The following is a 23,570-nucleotide window of genomic DNA, read 5'->3' as shown; positions in this document are numbered from 1 at the left end:
AAAGCGATTGAGTTGTTAGCTTAATGTTAGACTATATACACACACACACCTTAACGCTCTCGGACTCGTTCTCTTCCGCTCTTTCTAGTAAACTCTGTGCCATTGATTGACGAAACTTACGCTAGTCGAAATCAGTACTTTGTTCAGGCCGAAAAGGTAAGTTGCTTGCCATTCCTACTCAGGCGAGCCTTCGTGGCTCCTAGGATCGCTGTTTGCCTCTATTTACCCTAACATAGTGTGGCATCCCTAGGGTTTGACTCGTGCACTTCGGTTGCGACTACTACGCCGTTTTTTTAACAAATGAACCATGAAAAGAGCGAATACTCAGGCCGACATCTTAGGCACTATGGAGGAGATTTTATACATTACGCACAGTATCGTGGTTAGGTGATTCGATATAAAAACTAATTAAAGCTTGTCACAGGGGTCGTCACTCTCTTACACTACACTACGCCTACACGCGCTTAGCGCTCCGTTGCGCCATTGACTCGTGCGCTTCATTATCTTCCCCCAAGGGCATTAACCGAGTAGAGATGACGTAACGCATCATCATCTCCTTCGATGAAGGCACCTCAGGATCTGGCGTTCAGATTCTGGTTATCATAGACACCGGCACGGGACGTAAGCTGCGGTACACCCGCACCGGCATGTAGGCACCACCGCCCTCCCCGCTCGCCCCACTGGTAGCTCCCGCGGTGGAGAAGCCACTGTCGAGACACTGCGAGCGGCGTCCGGAGCTGGAGCGCACCGAGTCGGTGCCGGCGTCCTCCGGCAGCAGCGTTCGTGAGCAGGGTCGATACACGTAGCAGTACTTCTGCGTCTTGCTGGCCGTTCGGTACGGGCTGGCGATGGAGGTCCCTCGGGTTCGTTCGCTTCTCGCCTGGCCGCTGCTGTCAACCGCTTTGCGCTGGTGTCCGTGGACTTCCGGGCCGAAAGCTAACCCGGCCCGGGGTCCTCCTTCCGCCAGAAGGGAAGCTGGCGTCCCGGTACGCCGGCTGTTGGTAGCGGTTGACCGTCCGTCGGTCGCGTTGCTCTTCGGGGTCGCTTTCGGGCCCTTCGTTAGCAGCGTAAGGTCGCGGGAAGCGTAGTAGCTGCTGGCTGCCGTCGCTGGCGTGCCGGAAAGCGTCTTGCCCGCGCCGTCGGTCGTTGTTTGGCGGGACCAGAGCCACACGCCGACGAAACCACCACCCAGGAGGGTCAGCGCCAGTCGTAGAGCCGTCGGCAGCATGGTGAAGTGGGGCTGCGGTTGGGTAGAACAGCCGGTTGCCCCGCCAGTGGCTACCAGCGGGCACGGTTCCAGCTCGTGCTCGACACGCTCCAGCATCATGCAGATGGTGGCGGACAGTGCGGGCAGCAGGTAGCAGACGGCGAACGTGAGCACCCGGCCGAAGACGCGCGACAGGTGTGGTGCCCGCTGGTTCCAGCAGAGTCGCAGGCGAGCGAGCGCGGCCAGCGCGAGGCAGACGAGTGCCGCACCGACCATCAGCAGCAGCAGCGTCGGCAGCTCGGTGAAGCCGCGCGCCGTGCAGAAGCCGGTCAGCTCGAAGCGCTGGATGTTGCCGCGGAGCAGGGCGCCGATGGGGGCGGCGAACGGCACGACCCACGCCAGCACGTGGAACAGGCCCGACTTGCGTTCCAGTGCCTCGCAGGACCACTGTTTGGCCGTGCTCAGGTACCAGCAGAGGCCGTAGATGAGCCACCAGGTGCTGGCGCTCAGCAGCAGATAGTGCTTGAGGATGTAGTACGCTAGGCACTGGGACGTGATGGAGCAGTCGGCGCGGGTGCTGGGAGCGGACCCATCGTCAAGCGGTGCCTCGAACCGCCGCGGACTGTGCAGGATCGTTCGCTCGAGGTAGCACAGCCCTAGTAGGTTGTAGCACAGCGTCATGAACAGGATCGGCCGGTCCGGGTACTCCAACTTCGCCGTCTTCGTCCAGAACGCAACCAGCGAGGTGAAGGTGAAGATGAAGCACACAGCCGACAGCACCAGCGTCCACGATTCGATCAGCTCCTTCTGGCGCTGGCTGTACAGTGCGTCCACTGTCGGGCCGCACCGTGGCACGCACCGGTCGTACTCCAGGCTGTAGTTGACCGGGCAGGGCTGAGGCGCGGTCGTCACAGTTCGCGTTGTAGCTCCGCTGCCAAGGACACCGCTTCGATTGCTCGTGCCACCGTGCACCGCCACCTTGAAGGCACCTTCGCCACCCTCCGGCAGCAGGAGGGAGCTGATTCGCTCGGACAAACTCGTCGCACCGGCACCCTGCGCTGCCGTCGGCTGTCCAAGGTTGGAGATGAACCAGCCCTTCCCTACCACATCCTTCGTGTTGGCGACCTGCTGTACGACGCTCGGTGGAATGACACCACCACCGACACTGACACCGGCACCGACCACCGGAGCTGCCGGTGTGTAGTGCTCTACGCTACCCGTTGCATCCGAAGGAACCTACACGAACACGCCAACAAACAATAGTCAATTAGGCACCCATACACAGCGACGTATTCGAACACAATGTGTGGCATACCTGCATGCACAGCTCGTGCTTTTCGGGCTGTGGTAGCGCGCGGCAGTCCAGGTACGCCGGCCACAGCTTGCTGTTCGGAGGCTCGCTGAAGCAATCCTTGCGCACCTGCTCGCACAGGGAGCGGCACGGCTGCACGGGGCGCGGTGCGGTCGGCGAGCATAGTGGGAAGAGCGACGAGCAGAACAGGAAGAGAGCCTGCTTGGAGCACCCGGAGTCGATGACCGGTCGCAGTGAGGTGATCTGGAAGCACAACCGAACGAATTGTGATTAATTATCAGTGCGTAGTGGATGGAGCAGCTGCCCTAGGAAGCCTTTGGGGAACGCCGGAACATCTAATCTGTCCTCGAAAGAGGTTCCTCAATCTCCTTCGTCCTGTCACACGACATCCTCGACGCATCAGTGAATGGTAGTTCGGTAAGCAGTCACTAGACACACCTTGGTCAAACTTTTTCCATACAAGGATACGCTTAGTAGCTGACTCCTACCCGCCAAGCTTTACCCAATCTAAGGTTTATCAATAGTGCAACGGTGAAATATACAACATAGCACTTTGGAGAACAGCCAGCTTGCTTATGTCGCCATATAGCCATTACTTATATATTTTTAGAGTGTGATTACCCCTTTCAATCCGCCATATTTTTTGGAAATTTCGATTAGGTATACTTTCAGTCAAATTTAAGGGGTTGGGCGGTAACACCTTGAAAATGTAGAGAACAGTGCTCTTCGAAGAACTTTGAATGTACATATTTTCAAAGCCCGTGAGCTAGATAATTGCTTTTCAGTACCACCTCGTCAAAGATTGTCTTATAATTAAACCTTCAACTTTGAGCGTGGATACTTTCCAATGGATGCTATAGCTTCCCTCTCGGTCATTTGTGTTCTACCAGTTTCTACGCCGATTTGGAGCCTAACTTTGGTCGATTCGACTAAAGGTGAGGCTCGCCCAACCTGGTCCAGAACTTCTCCGATATGACCGCTACGGTGACGCCAACACTTTCCAGTGAAGCGGTATACCGAAGCTCCAAAGCAGCGTGGTTTAGTACATGGAAAAGAAGAGGAGAGGGCTGGGGAAGGGTGAGAAGAAAAAAGGGAGATGGCGAAAGGCCAGCGCCCATAATTCGTCCCTCGGCTTAAGCTAATGCGTTACGAATATAGGGGAGTGATGATGTATTATAATAATGCTATTACATTCGGGTCAGCATTCCCCCCCCCCCTCCCCTCCCCTGCTGGAGGCAGGCACGTTTCAGATTGAGCATAGGCAATACCCCACAGAGAACGGGGGAGATCAGAGAGAAGCGTAGAGTAGGCAGGAAAAGAAGAGTCCGAGGTAGAGACCTCGGCGGGACGCGACACAGAAGGCTTACAGAGGTAGAGGAGATCGATCCATGATCTGGCCGGTTGTCTGGTGCCTGCATATCGGTCGGTACTGACATCATCGCGTTCTGCTTCTTCTCGTTCGCCACGTTTCATTCTACGCCTCTTGTGTAGCCGGTGTCTTCGCCCTCTTTTGAAACTACTCATGCTGATGCGGTTGCGGCTCATGAAGATGATGATGGTGCCTCGTGGCGGCACCAGTTCTTTCATCTTCGTTCCTTCATTGCTAGCCCCCCCTCCCGCCCTTCTCTCAGCCACCACACGCTCCAGTCTCTCATGCTCGTCCCTCACTTACCGATCTCTTCCCAGTGATGTTGTTTTTGTATAGAGCTAGCGAACGTAGCCACAGTCTGGAAACATGCGGAGAAGCACATCGCGCCGCTATGATACGTTCCTCTCCTCTGAGCCCTATCACCTCAAGCCGAATTCTAGCGTGCGGTTTGTCGAGCATGCAATAAAGTGCATTGGATCGATCAAACAGTTTGTGTACAAAGTTCTTTGTTAATGTTTTTGAGTTTTGATGATTTCAAACTTCGACTACACGCAACATTGCATTATAAAGACCGCTTTAAGGTCCCTTAGAAGCTATAGAGCGTGGAGTTCCCATTACGTGACGCAACTTTTCTGCCATCGTGCCAAGTCCCACCGAGGCTTTTGCGTAGTTCTCGCACTCCTGCGCCTGGCGGCAATATCTTAAAACATCATCCCTAGCCCGTGCAGGCATGAGTAGGCATTGCTTCCCTAGAGTAGCAAAGCGAACCGCGTCTCATTTCACGCTACAATGAGTCGTAGTTGTAGCTCGGAGTGCTCGCTCCCTGTAGAGCCTGCCGTAGAGTCGATTCAATTACCGGGTAAGTCCGTGGCTGGAGAACCAGAGGCAGGCAAGTACCAGAGATCTGCCCAGGAACCTCACTGAACCGAAAAAAAATCCCCTGCTACAACCGATCGGTGTCAATTCGTTCCGCTTTTCGGTTCGCACCGGCGGGACTTCAGAGGTCCTGTACACTCTTTCTCTCTTGCTCTCTCTCTCTCTCTCCCTCGTTCTCGCAGCTGCCCCGGGGCGCTGTGTCGCTACCCTTTCTCCCTTCGAGCCGCCAGTCATGCATCCTTTTGAGATGTTGATCGCGGTGTAATGATGATGAGATGATGGTCTATTAAGTTCAATTATTATAACACTAACCGCTACAGACGTGCCAAACGAAGGAGATGCTGTGCATCGCCAACCGGTTCACCGGGTTCACCCTCTTTCCCCGTCGCCACCGCAACCCTTTCCATCTTTCCCGTGCCTCGCCTTTTTCACTGCCCGCATCCGTGCCTTCGATTCCGATTCGTTCCATCTTCACGCTTTCTGCCCCTCTCTCTACAACGATCCTGCATCGGGTGTCCTGCTCCAACCTCCAGCACACACCTGCGCAATTCAGACGGATCGACCGATCGACGGGAGAAATGGCCGCGGGATGAAAGATGAAAGAGATAAAATAATGATCTTACATCGCTTCCAACCATTTTTTGAATCGTTACTTTTTGATTCAATTGAAGCTCGCGGGACGCCGGGAAGGGATGAGGTTGAAGAAAGGGGTTACCTGTGTGTGTGTGTGCGTCGATTTCTGCGTTTTTGTGATAGGGAAAACCGCGAGAAAGGGCGGCTGAGATGGGGTTAGAGGGGTTTTTTTTCTTGTGTGTTGTTGTCGCTGCTCCATTGATGCACCCGCCAGCAACCCCTTGCTCTTCAAATGTTCTTTCTTTGAACTTTCGTCGGCCTCCCTCCCTCCCTCCCCCCCCCGTCCCCGTCAAGATGTAGGGGAAACGGGTGTAGAGGCAGTGGGTTTTGTTTAAGCCTTTTTTCTCCATCTTCCTTCGGCTTCGGCCGTTCGATGAACGCGTTTCGCTCATTTTCCCGCCCGGTTCCCGGTTCCCGGCCCCGGTTGGTATTAATCGCACCAACGCTGCACCCTTCCCCTCCCTTCTCAACCTGCTTTGTTGCATACCAAAATGCTCCCATTGCTCCGCTGCTCGGATCGTACCAAAACCAGCTCGGAATTCCGTCAACAGCGTTGCTGAGCCGAAGTAGCTTTTCAACGTTTTTGAAGGAAAGGAAAAATGAAAAACGATAGTGGGCACTTTTTTCGCGCTTATGTGGCTGTATGTGTGTTCAATGAATAAGTAAAGGCCGCGTGAAAAAAAAACAATAGATATAAAATAAGCTACAATCGCAACGTAACGCGCTGCTTGGTGGGATTTGCAAATCAAAACAAACATCTGTCAAACAGCTGTGGTGAGATTGAAATTGTGATGTGCCGAGTGATCTATCGATCGAGCAGAAAAATCGACGCACTTCTTTGCAGGTGAACCAACCAGACGCACGGCCCTGGAAACAGGACGTCCTCCATTCGACTCATACAAATTGCTGTCTTTCGGACCGCGCCTAAACCCGGAGGGCAAAGAAGGAAAAAAAAAAACAGGGGAAAACCAAATCCTCTTTACCATACTACGCCGTTGCTGATAAAGCTGAAACGAATCGAACGAATCTAATGGGCAGCGCAGATGATGATGAGGATGAACGGGAGGCCGATGATAATGGCGCTGTTTGATGATCGGTCGGATCGGTCGGCCGCGCCAAGAAGGAGGGATCGCAGCATAATGGCAAATTAATGGATATCATCGTCGAGCCGGGAACACACATCCGAAATTAACCGTACCCATTTGAACCGGCCGTTGCCGCCTCCGGTGCCCCGGGGCTCTTCCTCAGGCCCCCCGGCGTCCTGCTTTTTTCCGACGTGTCTCCGTGATCTTCGATACGTCCGGTGCCGTTCACGTGCCACCACCTCCGGCTGCGTCGGCGCAACTATGTCGGTGCGAGCGCGTTCGTCAGCTTCGCAAGTTTTGGACATCCAGCGTTCGACAGATCCGAACCACGAAGCTACGAACAACATATAAGAACTAATTTCGAACAATGTAGCCGCGCTTCCCGTCCGAACCGGCGCAGAAAAACCGAACCGCGTCGTGGAGCCGGTTTCGCATGGGTGACATTTATCCCCTTTTTATCCCCACGCCCGACTGCCGAACGCCCATTCGCAACGGATGAAATAATGCATCTTGGGTTGGCGAAATAACGAAAAAGAAAAACAAAAAAACAACTGAACCAGGAATCCGTGATCGCTTAAAAAGTAATTGGAAGCAGCCCGACTGGAAAGGTACGGACAGGAAAATCAATTGGAAACAGATGGAGTTGAAAGATGTGACAGATGTGTATGTGTATGGATGGTTGGAAGGATGAAAATTCAACTGCGCTCTGCGAGGTTTAACCATACAGCGAGCCGACAGCACAGGGATGAAGACAAGATCTATCAACAAGAAAAACATGAACTCACTACAGTCCAAGTTGTACGGGCTCAGTAAAAACCAAACTCTAAATGATCGTGAAAGGTGTAGAAGGGTCTGTTACCAACTCTCATCTTCAAGAATAAGCCAACCTCAAAGCCTATCGAGTGAAAAAGTAACCAACAAAGCAAATAATCTGTCAAAACATTCGCGAAAAACAGTATTGTGACTCTTCGAAACGCTAGTTTATTTTATGTGGCACGACATCCCCTAGTGGGACAAGGCCTCTCTCCGAAGAGAGTTTGTGTGACCGAAAGACGGTATATTATAGATCGGTGGTCAGCCGTTCGTAATACCGGAGGGTGCCAGACTCGAGATTCGATCCCACACCTGTGGTGTGGTGTTTCCTCGCGCTATCGCTGCGCCATGGGCACCACGCTAGTTTACTGTTACAAAAAGTATTAAACGTTGGGGATAGTAGCTTAAAAGGGCAAAACGTTTACTATTCCAACTTTACAAACCGGATGTACTGTGTTAGAATTTTCTGCAAACAGTTGCTTTGTTAACTTCTAGCTTTATGCCTATATTTATCGTTGTGTTTCGCTAATGACAAATTAAAACAAAGTAGTTTAATGAAAAAGAGTGGTTTTAAGTTTAAGCAGTAGCAAAAAACAAACCAGCTCGCAAAGGTGAAATACATTTCGTACGAAAAGTTGGCCCGGTACCAACGAACGAACGTGACGCAGCATCATTTCGCCCCGGCCGGAATCTCCTTCGGGTCAGGCTTTTCAACCCCGCCATATCGAAATTGAAATTAAGCCGCTTTAGTTTCCTCTTTCCAGGCGTTTCGTTCCGTTGGCGGGTTGGTTTTTTTTTTTTGTTTCCAAATGTGCCCAAATATTTCCGCTCCGATGGCATCCCGGCACGAGGGGGTTCGCGGGACCCACGAGAGGACCTCTACCGACCTCCCTAATCGCAGCCATCCTTTTTGAGCACCGCCGGAGCCGCCACGCTCGATTTTGTCTTCAGCAGCACTAGCAGCAGCAGCAGCCTCTTAGCCGGTGTTTTCTTTTCGGCGCAGTTCGCTGCCCGGAGGGTGCACAACACCGAAAGGAAAGGAAAAAAAAAACCTAGGGAAAAATAAAAGACAACCAACCACTTGGAGCTATCTTATCAGCGCGAGTATGCTTTTCCATTAGGGTGCCCCGGGTCTGGTTTCCGCCCGCTACCCGCCCCGCAGATGCATTCCCCACGCCCTCCCCTTCCTCCGGTGGAACGGAAGGAGAGGATTGTGGAACAAAATAACCAAAACTAAAAACAAAAAAATCAAGGCAAAAACGATGATGGTTCGAGGCAATCTGGCGGGAGAAAAATGTGGCCCCCGGGTGTGCGTCACGGGAAAATATTCCCCCACCCCCCTCAGACGCAACGGACGGGTTGAGGCAGCGTTAAAGAAGCGAATTTTAACTCAAACGCACAACGCATCACAACGATGGGCGAATGAATTAATTCGGAAAAAAGAAAGAACAAAAAACAAATTCCTAAGATAGCACAATCCCTACGGTTGAATTCATATTTCGAAAGGTTTTTCAGCACAACCTCCCCATCGGATGGCGATTCCGTTGCATATCCTTTTACACCCCAACCAACGTTCCCCCCCAAAAAAAAAAAAACATCAACCGGAAAGAAACCTGTAACCCATGTGCGCGCGTGTGTGTTTATGTGATTTTTCAACCCAACCCTTCTCTTCACGCCTCCTCCCGTTCCTCCTCCTCCATCACATATTTACGACACCGAACCACTTTTGAAGTGTCCAGTGGGTTTCCCATTGTAAGATAAACAATCATCATTTCAAAGCGATCAGAGGCAATCAGCCGCATCGGTTGGCTTTATGTGTATGTTTTCTTTTCCTTTTATTTTTTCTTTTTTCCTCTCTTTGTTGGTGCTCCATTTGGGGGATGTGCTATGGATTGCAGGTGGAAGGGTAGTAGGTTGTTTAAAGATGAAAAAAAACTCCAACAAAAAAAAACATAACAAAACAAAACGCCATCGGTTTTTCTCACTCGGTCAGCAGGGGAGAAAATAACCTGCTTTGGCGAAGGAATGCTTTGAGGATAGTTTAGTTTCCAAAACTACAGCTAACATTTGGTTAGTCTACTATCCTATATACTAGATATATGCTAGTATAAGTTTAAATCATCAAAGTGAATTCTTTACAGCACCACCGAAACCGGGGTTGCATAAATGTCATCGTTTCGATCGTCGCGTGTCGTCGTTTTGTCATCGAGTGATCACACAAAGGTATATTTGCTCGCACCTCATATGCGAAGGCTTCACTTTGCAGTGGGAGAAGCCGCCGTCCTGTTGCACTTGCAGGCACTTATGCGCAACGGAATTATGGACGCGCGTCGGTGCGCACCGTTTGATCTTTCTTCCCAGCTACATTCTGCAGATCCCGCCCTCCTGCCTCCTCCACTGCGCAAACACAACACGCGCACACACACACACAATTTTTGCTCACGCTCAAAGCATCACTGGCACCATAAAAAGCACCATCAAACTGTGTACCCTTCCATCCAGCCTATTCCAAGAACAGATCAGCGCTTCTCAAATCGGTTCACGCCGTACGATCTAGCACCCGAATTATCGTGATCGGATGCAAACCGCTACGGATTCATTACACCGTGCATCCGCACGGCAAGGTGTTAATTATTCCAGGAGCATTTCAAATAGTTTTTTGTGACAGTTATCAATTTCACTTGTTGATCCATTTACGTAACGAAAACAAATCATAGATATCTTGTTGATATAGGTGCTCGTTATGCGTGGATTGATTCAATGTCAAAGTGTGGTATTATTTTATTGTTATAACCCTTCTGCATTGCACGTAAAACTGTTGTACGAAAAATTCTGAAAAGGGTATTGTTTAAAATATGTTTACGGGGTTGAGTAAAAGTACTGTTTTATAGATAAGTTAGCAAAAGTTTGGAACAATGTACACGGGTTATTAAACTGACCCTGAGTAAGCTAGGTAAACGTGCTTGTTTAAGTCAGAGTGAGTGAGAAGGTCCAGTTTATCGATTTGCATACTTTGCTTAAATTCTGAATCATGCTGAATTTGCTTCAATCGATTTAATCAAATGCTTGGCTGAAAACGAAGTAAACGCTTGGTAGTTTGGATTCTTTGAGAAGCTCTTAAATCGGTCTCCCTGGCAGCCGCCCGCTGCACTCGTTCTGTCCCCGAGGGCGCTGTTTACCTTCTGGCGGGTCGAGTACACCGAAAGGCATTCAATGGCGATCCCCTTGCTCCTGCAGCGCTGGTGCATGATCACATAAACAAAGATGCACTTGCATCATGCTCCTTCCTCCCTACGTTCGTCCCTCCCTCCCAGGCCTGGCGGTTTTTATTTGCCGGCAATTGTAATAAAATGTATCCAACTACGGACCACAAATCGAACACATCGGCCGAGAGGTCGGTTCGTACAGCGTCGGAAACGTAAGTCGTAGTGTGCAGAGCGATGGTCCAGCGCTCCAGGAAGGGGTTAACGCCAGACAAGAAACCGTCGCGCAGGTTTTAGGACGGCAAGAGCTTGGAAGCACCAACTAACGGCGCGGAGGAAACCATCCGCATTGCTGCTTACTCTATCATCTTAGGCATCTCCCTGCGCCGAATTGCTTGCCCCCTGCCGGCCGCTCCGTCCCCGTGTGGTCCGGTTTAAAAGTGTTCCTCCCCCTCCACTTCCCTCCCTCCCTTCCAACACAGTGCCCGTCCGGTAATGGGGCAAATAAAAACAAAACATAAAAGCATTCACCGCATCATAAGCAAAGATGAAGGAACGGTCGGGGAATAAATGCGATTTCCTTGGCTGGCTTGGATGATTTCGGTTGGAGAGTGGTTTAGCGAAGAAGTAGACAAAGAAGAAGGAAGGAAACAAAACAAAAACCAAAAAGAAACAGCGAAAACGCGCCTGGGTAGAATGGGAATGAAAATGGCAGAGCAAAACAACGGACGGCTTCCAATCGGGAAGGATGGTGAAGAAGAGAGAGAGAGAGAGAGAGAGAGAGAGAGGGGGGGGGTAGAGAAAACTCGACAACCCTTCACTGGGGGCCTGCATGAAAAAGGAATCCGAATCAAGTGACGAAGAAACGCAAACGAACGAAGGCAGCTCCGCCTCCAGTCGGTAAAATGATGCGCGTACCATCGTAACAAAAGGGGAGAAAATGGAGAACGTTGGGGAGCGGGGGTGGAGGGGGAACCCATAGCTGGAAGAAAAGGCTACACCGGGGGGCCCGTCGGGGCAGGCAAAGGCAGCGGCAGAAGGAGACGAAGTAAAGCTATACGCACTTTGGGGCCATTGCTGGTCACCTGGTGGGCATGAAGTTGAAGAGTTTAAAGATTTCGCTAAAAAGAACTTACAGGTTACTAAGTTACAGGGACTCCTTTACAGCTACAGCTATGCATAAATGTATCCAAAAATTAAAGGAAACACGTCCCTAACCTGACATGCTGACATTCTCCAGATGGGGATTGCGCTCAATCTCAAATCGTTCAGCGTTCACTATGGTAGCAGTATAGGTTCTAGGGCGTGGTTAACTTAAACTTCTTAGATCATTAAAGTGGAGGCCTTGCGTTTGCCATTCTACATGAGCCTTGCCTTACAAGAGTATTTGAGGCGTGGACACCTTCCTTCAGGAACATCCCTGTAGTTAACTTGCATGATCGAACGATTCTATTGACCAGTCCTCTCAACAAGAGACAAATTGCAACTTCTTATGTTGGAAATCCTCCCGGAAAAGAGGGTTTTTCGAAGTTCCTTCAATTCTAGAAAAGGACGCATGCTCAAAGATGTGCATACAGGATTCCATTGCGTGATTTCTTGAATCACAAGTCCAAGAAGTCTTCTCCCTCTTTATATTCTGAGTCTGCGAGGATTCACTCCAGTTCTGAAAAGCGGGATCCAGCTTCCTGGGTCTCCGCGTGCTAATCTGTAAGCGTAGATCCTTAGCCCGGCTACTAATGCCATATGTTCCCAACCTGAAACCTACCCTTCGTAGACAGTTCGTATCTATGGGTGATCTATATCAGTCAAATTTTCTTCCAACACCTACTTTATATAGCAATTCTATAACTCCAAGCTCACAGGTATATACAGGTTAATTTCTTAAACAAATCTTCCCATAGTGCCAAGCGCAAGGAACACCACCAAGAGAGGTCCTATGGACGTGACTTCAAGGCTGTTGAAGATCCGCACGTAGTGCAAAGAATGGAGAACCAGAGCAAAGGCGACGGAAAAAAAAACAGGAGAGAGCTACAGCAATCGACGAGAACGCCGTTGGGAATTAGACGCGGTTTGATCCCCGGGTAGGGGGGTGTAGGATGGAGAAAGAAAGGTATGTAATTTGCGCGCATTGCATGGAAGGGTGGGCACGGTGCGGTGCGGTGCGGTGCGGTGAAGTGCAGGCAACTGGCCAGCGGTGTATGTGTGTGTGTGTGTGTGTGTGTGTGTGTGTGCGGGGTGGAAAGTGGCGCAGTGACGGGGAAGGGAGCACCGAAAGATCAAAGGCACCGGAGCCGACACCGACACTCGTCGGATTCCCTTCAGCACGCGGACACGGATCCCTGGTCTTCATCATAATTCTCGCCCTCTCCCTGCTCTTCCGTTTCTCCGCAAGCCCATCCCCCCGGGGTACGGTAACGAATGTTCGTATCTGGTATCTGCTGCTCTCTCTCTCTCTCTCCCGTTCACCCCGTTTCCCTCCGGTTCGAGCCCTTTTCTGGCGCAAGAGCTCAATTCAAAGCAAGCCGTCCACCGTTGCGCGCACCGTAACGCTGCTTTCGTACCGGGCCGCCGGTTTTTGGCGTGTTGGTGTGCGGAAACCCGCCCGTATGCTGTGTGCTGAAACGGAGATCACACGCAAACGGGTTACCGTGAGCCGTTGTTCGTGGCCGTTGCGTTGTTCTACGGCAAACCTGAGCGTCTTTTTCCCCCTTTCGGAACTGCTACGGCTGCGACTGCGAATTTGTAAACATACCACAAAGAACGGCCCGAGCTTGGATAGCGGAGGGTAAAGTCCTTTCGGCGGCTTCACGTTTTCCCCGGGTTCCACTAGCAGACGCCCACCCACCCATGCCATCCGGACGTCCAGCTCATAAACCCCGGCCGTCTAATCTGTCCGTCGGTGGCTTCCGCTTAGACGGCTTTCAGACGGGCTTCATAAACCTTCACCGCGGCGCTGATATCGTGGTCGACGTTATCGGGTGCAGATCGAATTGTTCGGGCGTGTTACCCAACCGGACACCGGGACACCGAGAGCACGTCTACCACCGCCCTTTATCGTGTGCACTCGCACTCGCACAAGCTTCGGTCGGTCCCGAACGTGCGCCGCGCTTGACCAACGCGCAGTATAGTATCTTTGCCGAGCGTCGAGCTATCTGCGGCACACCGACGCACTTTAGGATACACCGGCGGCACACAGGCGGAAGCATGGGACAAAAAGGGCAAATAATCATGATGAAAATTATATCTCGGATCGAGCAGCTGTTAGTGTAAATGGAGTGTACCAATCAAGCATCGAATCAGAAATTGTTGACTCGATTCGGCCATTACGCAAAGTGGTGCGGCTGAGCCGCACGCGCTGAAGGGCCATCGATCGAGGAATCTCGACACTTCCCATCTGTCTGCGAATTCGATTGTCCACTCTGTGGCGGAAAGTGTCGCCCGAACCAATTGAAGACGACCACATTTGAAGGCCGTTTCCGGCTGCTTCATGTCGTCTATAAGTGTTTTTTTTTTTTGTGTTTTTCCTTAGCCATACCATTATATGTATGTCTATCAAACACCTCGACCACAAGGTGGTGAAGGTTGTAGGATGTAACTGTTTTCCCACAGAGCACACATGATCACACTTGCTCTAATGCCTAAAAATCCCTCGAATTGTCTTGTCAATTCTACTTCAGCCCTGAGTGAACGTCAAACTATGCGATGCAGGTGATGCGAACAACCCGACAACGTCGATAAAAGATGGAATGGGCAGAGGTTTCCAGTATCTGAAGATCCACGTCCCAGTACCGGAGACTATTTATAACGCAAACGCATGAGAACGGTTCGTTGGCGATATAAATGCAAATTTCTCAAAGGGCTAGGTGGAGCTTAAACGCCGAATTCATTTATTCAATTCGTTTTATTACATTCGATAACCCGACATTCTGTTCGGATGTTACACTTTGTAGCATTGCATCTTATGCATCTTTGGGCGAGCTGGACATGGTATATGTATGATAAGCATTCAAAACATCGTTAGACCATGATAAAACTTAAAATGCACTTATGCACTTATTACTAATCTATGATTGCCTAGTTTTAGATTAGAGAACGAAAAAGGCCGAAGGGCTTCACTGATAAATACTTCAAAACAACCTAGAAGAGAGGCCCTTTTCTTGCATGTTTTAAATGTGTGTTTGAATTTGAAAGGAATGACGTCAAGTAGATCAAACGGAGAATAGAAAGATTCAACGAAAACCACATATGCCAAAACAAAGTGTTGGAACATGTGGTACAACAACGGGATGGGGTAGAAAAAAAATACTGTACGCTGCAAGTGTCCTAAATGACCACTGTGCGGAACGGGCTTGTGGACGTGCGGAGGCGAACTGTGGTGTTCCGGCCGGGGTCGCGGGGGGTTTCGGCGGACGCCCGTCGGGGAGGTGTGAAAATTCACACCGGCACGTTACTCGCCGATCAGATCGGAATTGGAAACCGATGGAACAACCGGCGCGGATGCGCATTCGAACGGCTAGGAACAGTGTGTGGCCCTGTTTATTACAATTCGCCGATTGCCGATCGGCCCGGTTTCGGTGTGTTCGCCGCGCACCATCCAAGCTCCATTCGAAGCGCGAGCGCCCGCTGAGACCTGTGCCGGCAGGTGTCTGAGTGTTACTGCCACCATCATCATCAGACATGCCTCCATGTAAGCGTACCATCCGCGCCAGAGGTCGACCTCGACGAAGCGTAGCGGTTCTACGTGCATGGAACGTAGTATTGATCGATTGAGGCCTTTTTCTAAACTTTTTAACGCTCGTTCCCCGTAAACGGGGCGGCAATCTTCAAAAAAGGATCGAAATAAAAATCAACCAACAACAATGCAGCTTCGGCAAAGCAGTGTAAAGTTTGGTAAAGTGTGAAATTTAGCGGGAGCGTCATAAATACGTCCAGCCGTACCTTTCCTAGCCGTTCGTCTAACGTTTGTCGTCTCGCCGTAAAACTAGTATGATGGATTTTTTTTTAAATTAACGAAATCATGAAGTGTAATTGTGGACCGGGGACGTGTCGACGACGGGGGGAACGGGGTCAGCTCGAAGAAGAGAAAATATGTGAAAGAATTATATTCATTATCAACCCTTTTGCCGGTAGCGTGCGGTCGAAGCGCGCGCGCGTGTGTGTGTGTGTGTGTGTGTGGAAGTGGAAAGGTATGTAAAGTGGAATATGATATCGACGCTGGACACTTAATCCTGGCAATAAAATTAGGTTTATGATTTCACATCACAATAAAAGGTAATGTAATTAACATAAATATCAGCCGAACGAATGGAGCCGGAGGTGGAAATAAAAAAGTAAATGAGGAAAACGATGGGTAGGAGTGCAAGTGTAAGAGAAGAGGAGAAGAACGGAGGGAGCGCAAAGCAAGCGAACGAAAGATGAAATGCCCTCATCACGCACAGAACACACACACGTACAGAGGGAACCGTAACCGAAAAACGTCGACTGTTATGGGCCACCGGAGGCTGAATGGTGGTCATTTACGGGAACCTCCGGCCAGGGGGGGGGAGGGCCGCCGTTCGTGCGCCTTCCGTTCAGGGTTACGGTTTGCGAGATTACGACCCCCGCCACCGGTCACAGAGCGCGGGGAGGGAAGGTGTCCGCTACATTCACCTTTCGGCGCAACGGACACAGCCCGCGAGCTGATATGGAGCCGTCACACGCACAACCACGCGCGGGCGCGAAGGTAGGAGAAGGCTTAACCGAAATTTAAGGAAGCAACAAAAAAAAACAAAAAAACACGAAACACACATATAAGAGGAACTAAAATCTCCCTCGCCATTCGGGCGCTCCTAACGAACATTAATGATTCCATTTGATCTGCACCGACACCCGACACACACTTGCCCACTGGGAAGAATGGCCGAACTCCGGGGGGGTGGGGGGGAGGCCGAGGAAGGAACCGGGAGTGCAAGAAAGAAAGCGAACGGAAACCGATAAAAGGAACCGCCTCTGCCCGGGTTGACGATTGGCCTCGGCGGCGTTTGCCGAAATGACGTGACGATTGGTGAGGGAGGAAGGCCCGGTGGGAAGGCAAAAGGAAACCCATCAGCTCTAAATGCCACCACAATCGAGAATTGCCCGTGGTCGCGTTGCGCCGTGAAAATTAACATACAGTTAAAAAATAAATAATTCCGGTGGCAGAACAAGAAATAAGGGGCAAAATGTGTTTCATAATGGGTATTCAAGCACAAATAAAAAAAGCAACAACAACAACAATAAAGTGGAGGGGGGGGGGGGGGGGGAACACTAAAAAACGTTCGAGCAGGCAGGAGTTTTTTGAGATAAAGAAGGATGATTTTACCGAGCTTACTTTTACGATCACCAGCCCAGCAAAAGGATAACGAAACCCTGGCTGGCGCAGAAGTTGCCGCTTGACCGGGGCGAGCTAATTTGTTAGGATGGCAACAACATGCACACTATGATGCCTAGCTACGAGGGCCTTTACCGGTTGACAAGATGGAAAGACGGCGTACGACATAAAAAAAAAGCCAGTTGACAGTCACGCTTGGCAGCCTCTGTTTTAATAGACTTGCGTCTAAACCTGCCCGACTTAGGCTGAAGCCGGTTCGCTAAACACAGTGGCCGATACGGGACATCTCTAATCCGAATGTTGCCTACCACAGACAAGCAAGTTATTAACATGCGGTTGGGAACTGATTTGTCGATGAAAGTAATGGAGAAAGGCCGAACCTAAGCCGGTTTCCTACCGGTAATTAAATCTGAACGAGCCTACAACTCGGTGTACCTAGCCGCTCTGCTTACCAGGGAATCCAATTTAATTAGTCGTCACTTCGTTCGACTTCTTTGGCATGTCGACAGCCGGTTGCAACAACGCTAAGGCAATGAAAATGTAGTGCCTGAGAATTGAACAAGTTGGTGATGGAAATTAGGAGATCCTAGACACAGAAGACGTTTGAAGTAGTTAAATAATCAATTGATTCTTTAAGAACATTACTCACGACTTACGTAACTTAAGTTATATCTCATGGATGTGTTTTTTAGGAGATTCATTGACTCATGAATCTTGACACTGATGCGTTTAAAAGATTCGCCGCGAAGATTCGTGAGTTTCTCGTTCAAATTCGTTCAATTAAGCTGAAGGCAAGGGAAGCGATCTCCAAGGAATGGTGAAGGGGTCCGCGCTTGACCAGTTGCGAATTTAGCATAACAAACACAGGCATGTTGGATATCGTATCGTAAAGTATGCTTACCCCATTAGTAGACTACATGCCGGGCACACCCGTGCAAACATTCTTTTTCCACTAATTTGAGCAACACGCTCGACTGATGGGTCGGCTCCATCAAGCTTTGCTAGAAAGGTGTGAACATGTTTTGCAACTCTGTGCATTCCCTCCCCTCTAACTCCATTATCTCACGGGGATGTGCTAAACAAGTGATGAGCCGTAGCTTTTGTACTTCCTGCTCTTCAGGTACAACATTCTATTGATACTCTGTTGACATACTGCTTTTGTGCCATCAAATGATATCATCATCAAACAGCCCGTGAAGTTGTTGTATGCTGAAAAATTCAGCTCCGAGGAGGTTCTTGGAAGAATGTATGGCTTTTGGACAATCTAAAGCCGCCCCGTAAAGGCAGTTCCGGACTCGAGATTCGAACCCACGAGTTCCAACATGGCGTATCCCGATCTCTTGCATATCTTGTAATGATCAATAGATAGGGTTTAAGTCAATTCTAGGCAAATGTACGATTCTTAGCAGTGTGGTGCCTTACGAATCTTAAGGAGAGATTTATTCATATGAATCTGTAGGCGAGATTCAATCAGATTGATTCATGGATCTTTTAGGATTCGAATCTTCTAATGTCAATGAACCAAACCAAACCTGAATGTATCTTTCATGGATCTTTCACGAATCTCCATGAGTCTTTCGTTGGCGTGGATCATGCGACCAAATAAAAAACATGGGTCTATATAGCTCTTTTTTGGTCTTCAGGTGTCTCGACTTGTAACATTAATGAATCTTTGGGATTCATGAATCTGAATCATTGAAAGATTTATGAATCTCGAAAATGATGCTAAGAACCATTCAGATTCATGAATCGGAATCGGAAATACTCAGCTCTAAATCTTAGGGTTTTCTGTTTGTCATATTTCAACTATGTAAAATTTCCAAATTAGAACCCTGATCCCTCAGAAGACCTTAGATAAATTGTTCAGTGGCTATCCTGCGTTTGATTGGACAGCAATGTGTTCGGTTGATTGTACGGGAACATTCGGTTGACTCCGACGGAAGCAGCCAGGGCCGGGGACAGCCAGCGAACCAACTTACCAGTCGGTCTGCGTCCAGCCAGGTGCGCACGATGCCGCTCGCCGACCCATTGCCACCGTTGCCGGCGCTCGCCGGGGGTGGGCCGCTGTGGGCGAGATAGTCCAGGGCCGCCTCGGGCGCGGACGCGATCGTCATGTCGTACACCAGGTTTTGGCACGCACTCAGCATTATGCGTTCGCAGCGCAGCTCCTCCGCCCGCAGCACGCCGAACGATGCGCACACGAGCAGCGCTGCTGCGGTGGCCAGCTTCCGGAAGCTGGTGCGTTCGAACGGGATATCCATCGGATACCGTTTCCGGCGCGCGGTAAACATTGTTCCTCAACAACCTCTCTCCTGCGTCCTTGCTGCTTTTTTTCTCCTTTGTGGGTTTCGATTCCTTCCTCCCTCTCTCTCTCTCTGACTCCTTCCTCTTTCTGTTTCGTTCCGTGTTTTCTTCTGCTTGCGCACTATTGTCGTTCCCACTCGTCCTTAGTGGAATGTACACCTCGCGAGTAGTAGAGCACTGTTTCCGGTGGATGGCTTCCGGGCCGGCACAAATCGGACGCTGTTCGTCATACTGACACTGGTCTAAACAATCTTTTATCGATCACGCACTTTCTGCACTAAATTTTGCTCGTGAGTTTTCATCTAGTAAGCACCCGCGAGCGCCACGAATGGCAAGAACATCGCACAACGTAAACAAAAACTACCGTAAAACAGCACACGCGCTAACACGGCTGCGTGTACAGATGCAGCAAAGGGTTGAGCGAGACGTACACACCACCTCCGATCCAGCTAGCGGAACGTCGATCAAGCGATCCTGCCAGCTCGACGTGCTATCTCCGACTAACGCCGCACCGGTTTGACGGATCGCTGCTATATAGAAAAGGGTCCGAGCAACTACTCTCAGCGGCCTCCGCGTTCAACCCCGTTCGGCCGGCACACGGGCGTCCCCTTTTGGAAGAGGCCCGATTCCGCTCCCAAGCGCTGTGGAAACCCGCGCTCGTTACCACGCGTTTTTCCCGCGGGTTCCGCTCACGCGCGAGAGAGAGCGGATTCTTCACACAAAAACACAACATGTTTGTATCGCTGTATCGCTCGAGAGATGCGCGGAGGAAACCAGCGAAGAGGAGACCTGGAGACGAACGAGGCCAGCAAAATAGAGAATGTGCAGTTTATTTTCATAGCCTTCCGCTTCTCTTTGATCGTTCCTTTCATCTTCAGATTCACGGTTTGATCTGATTCTTGCGGTGTTTACCTGTTCGGGGACGCGGCCCGAACCCACGTTTGATCGCAAGAAGGGAAGAAGAAAACAAAAAAAAAACACAGCAGCTGTAATAGCACGTTCTTTGCATAGCACTCAGTACTTCTCAGCCAACATTGCTCCTCGAACGTTTGTAAATGTTTCTCCAACTGACTTTGCCCAATTTAAGCGACAATTATTTGAAGAACCTATCATGAGAACACATAACTGAGCATACAACATAACTTTACCGTCCGTAGAACATATTTTAAAAACGCCTAAAGGTATGCAATTCATATGCAATACATTTGCGATGAGTTTAGCATTCGATGATTTTGATTTGCCTTCGTTCGAGCCTAAATTGTTCTTCGAATGATCATTATTGTTCTTCCTGTGTTGATGACTATGCACGTAGCCTTTGACTAAAGCTCGTACCAACCGCCGTAAGGTCGTTGAAATAGTTTTTAGAGTACTTAACAAATGTTATTTCATTAACAAATGGTACATACATATTCGGACTTGTTGCATATGGTAAGGCGTTTTAATGAAAATCAAACGGATTTTTAAAAAAATCAACGGCTGTAGATTCGTTATCAAATTTAACGGCTTTTGCGATGTTCCCACGGCCCTAAGATCCTACCCGTGGGTATTAGAAGAGTTATCCATTAATTTTGGGTTCTAAATGTCTAATGTCTAAAATAATGTCTCAAAAAATCTTTTTATCGTTTTCCTACGCAATAATCAAAACATAAACTATTCATGAAGTTACACAAATCTTCATTCAGTTTCTCCGAAAAACAACCACCTTCAATTTATAAGTATTTCTAATAGCCTTAGGCTTTTGATTGGGATTCGAACCTACGCCGGTAGAGTTGTACCCTAGCATTTAAGAGTCATTTCAATATATCCTTATAATTCGCAAAGCGGGACATGGTTCGCCTTTTGAATATTCAAACAAGATGAGCTAAAAATCGGCTGGCAATGGAGGCGCCTAGTATCTGAAACATAGTGATCTGCAAATCGGCAGGCAATGGAGGCGCCTAGTATGTGAAACATAGTGAACCTGCAAAAATTTTCCAGTTTTAGGCCAACTTCTGCATTCACAAAATGGAAAAGAAATTTGAATATTCTGCAGGTCAGCTCGTTTCAAGTAAGCTTTTATTTTTGCGATGCATACAATGTATTGCCAGCTGTTTCTGTCGCATAAATTACATTTAGAAGGTGCACAGTGGATGACCGTTTGTGATTAGGAGAAGATTGGAGGAGTACCGAAAGCGTGTGGAAGTAAGAGAATATTTAACGGGCGGTCTATTTTAGTAAAATGTTTACCACTGGCGATCTGGTTCTTGGAACATGCTGCTCAAATTTCTACCAATTTTTTAAAATCACTTTGAATTGATTAAACATTTTTCGTTTGAATCGAACGGCCTTTTTTCCAGTATACATTGTGAGGGTGGTATAAAGTGGAGAGGCCTGCTTCCTTTAATAAAATCTGCCATACGCGTCTTTTGGTTAGGCTTAAAACGTCTTAGGCCACCTGACGAGTGCATTGCAGCAGTTGCAAACAAGAGATAAGAGAGCCAGAAGCAAAAAAGGGACGTAACGAAACGTCAAAACACAAACAGAAATGCAAAGCGCGGTTGCAGCGTTCCTTTAGCGGACCTTGCGGATTGATCACCAATGCATTCACGCTGCACACAGACACACGCTCGCCCGCAGGTGGAGTGTCGGTGGTGATGGTGCTTGTGGTGGTGGTGGGCAAATTTTTCGAATGATCAAAGTCCAAAAGTGGCGTGATCGTTGCGTAAAGTGTGATGAGCAACAAATAGAACGACGCGGCCACGGCTTTACTCAGCGCGAAGCCTAATCACCGGCGGTCGGTGTGACGCAGTTGCGCTCAGCCACACCAACACCCATGCAGGCGAGGTGTAAGGTTTGGTGCGGTGCCTTGAGTCCGAGGGATTTTCTGTGTTTGCTGTCGTCGTCGTCGATCCAGAATGTGTGTTTACACGCTGGTCGCACGTCATCCGTGAGTCGGTGGTGCTGTACTCCATGTACTCCATCGGAAATGCAAGCCCGAACCGGATAAGAGCTTGCACGGGGGATCGGGCACGTCCGCACAGCCGTCATCTGGAAGGTCTGGAAGGACTTGTACCGAATCAGCTGATGACGGTATCCTTGGACACCGATGCACCCCAGTGTGATGAGACGGGCGAGTTTTACATATATCTGTTCCACATCTTAAAAGGTGTGTCTCTCTTTCGCTCACTCACACGCACCCACTTGGCTGTCTCGCTTTCTTAATCTAGTTCACCAGACTCAGGGGGGAGCAAAAGTCGGGATCGTACGATCGCTCTAAGTGAAATGACCTCCAATGTCATACAATTATCGACTGGTGGTCTCAGCCCGATGCGGGGGAGCTTTCTCGTCTGGGGCGGGGAACTACCCCGCCCTATACATGTATGTGCACGTTGGCCGATTCGTAATCGGTCCATCGGAATCCAGAGCCAATCGAGAGGAACAAGTAAACGAGACGCGACTTCTTATCAAACACAACACGTTTAAAGTTTTCACGAAGTTAAGCAAACAAATTTGTATTGAGGCAGCTTCAAATTCATGCTGAGCCAACGTGTGGGGGACCACCGAAGCGAAGCAGTGTTCTACTTCGTATTGCCAATGTGCTGATTCAGGCCGGGTTGGTCCGAAAGGTGTTGTGGTTTACCTCTTTTTCAAAGAAACAGCAGCTCGTACTTGTACGTAACGACTACAAATTATTTTGAGGTCAAATTTTCGGACTTCCTACCAGGTCCCCGGAATGAGTAAATGAAGAACCCCCTTCGATGTACAAAAAAAGATGATTTTTTCTTTATTAACATGTTTTCTTCATAAACAATCAAAATAGAACAAACAGAAAAAAAAACATTTAAACACAAATTAACCTACATAGACGCAATTGTTTGTTACGATTTCCATCGTTACCAGTAGCGGTGGTCACGCCTGTACACATCCAATGCAAAACACTGACTCTCACCAGAATAGGAAAGTCGTCTGCGCTCAAAAACACAAGGACGCATTTGTTAAAAAACAAAAACAAAAAATAAAGCCCATAACGATATCAGGGAAGGCTACGCGCTTTTCCCACTGAGGGCGGTACTATTGTGGTGGAGCTTCTGTCTTTCTGTCTGCCTTCTTTACAACTAAACTCACAGCTTTACACGGATTATCCATGCCAAACCAACGCGTGGCAATGTCTGGTCTCTCGCCCACACGCTGGTGCAATCTTCTGCTTAGCTTCCACGGGAAAGATCCCCCCTTACCTGGTATATAATTAATATATGTATATAGTAAAAGTAGTTGCGTCCCACGACTCTCATGCGTGCACGATGCACGTGCATCAATGCTCCTCCTCGGTCAGTGTAAATATGCGTGTTTGTGTGCACGCTGCTGAGTGTGGGATGCCCGCTTCCTACTGTATTCTACTTGATTATGCATATGTCTCCCCCCCCCCCCCCCCCCCCCCTG

The 23,570-nt window shown here is 49.4% G+C and overlaps 1 protein-coding gene across 1 annotated transcript; it reads right to left on the bottom strand.

Annotated features, from left to right (window-relative positions):
• Positions 1-586: 586 nt before the first annotated feature.
• Positions 587-19,138, bottom strand: LOC131290519 (frizzled-3). The gene is made up of 3 exons (XM_058319670.1): positions 18,827-19,138; positions 2,523-2,762; positions 587-2,443 (listed from the first exon to the last, which is right to left on the bottom strand). The coding sequence occupies exons 1-3, from the start codon at positions 19,136-19,138 to the stop codon at positions 587-589; spliced, it is 2,409 nt and encodes an 802-aa protein (XP_058175653.1).
• Between the last annotated feature and the right edge of the window lie 4,432 nt (positions 19,139-23,570).

Source organism: Anopheles ziemanni, chromosome X, assembly GCF_943734765.1.
Source record: "Anopheles ziemanni chromosome X, idAnoZiCoDA_A2_x.2, whole genome shotgun sequence".
NCBI classification, from domain to species: domain Eukaryota; kingdom Metazoa; phylum Arthropoda; class Insecta; order Diptera; family Culicidae; genus Anopheles; species Anopheles ziemanni.
This window is presented reverse-complemented; position numbering and strand designations above follow the sequence as displayed.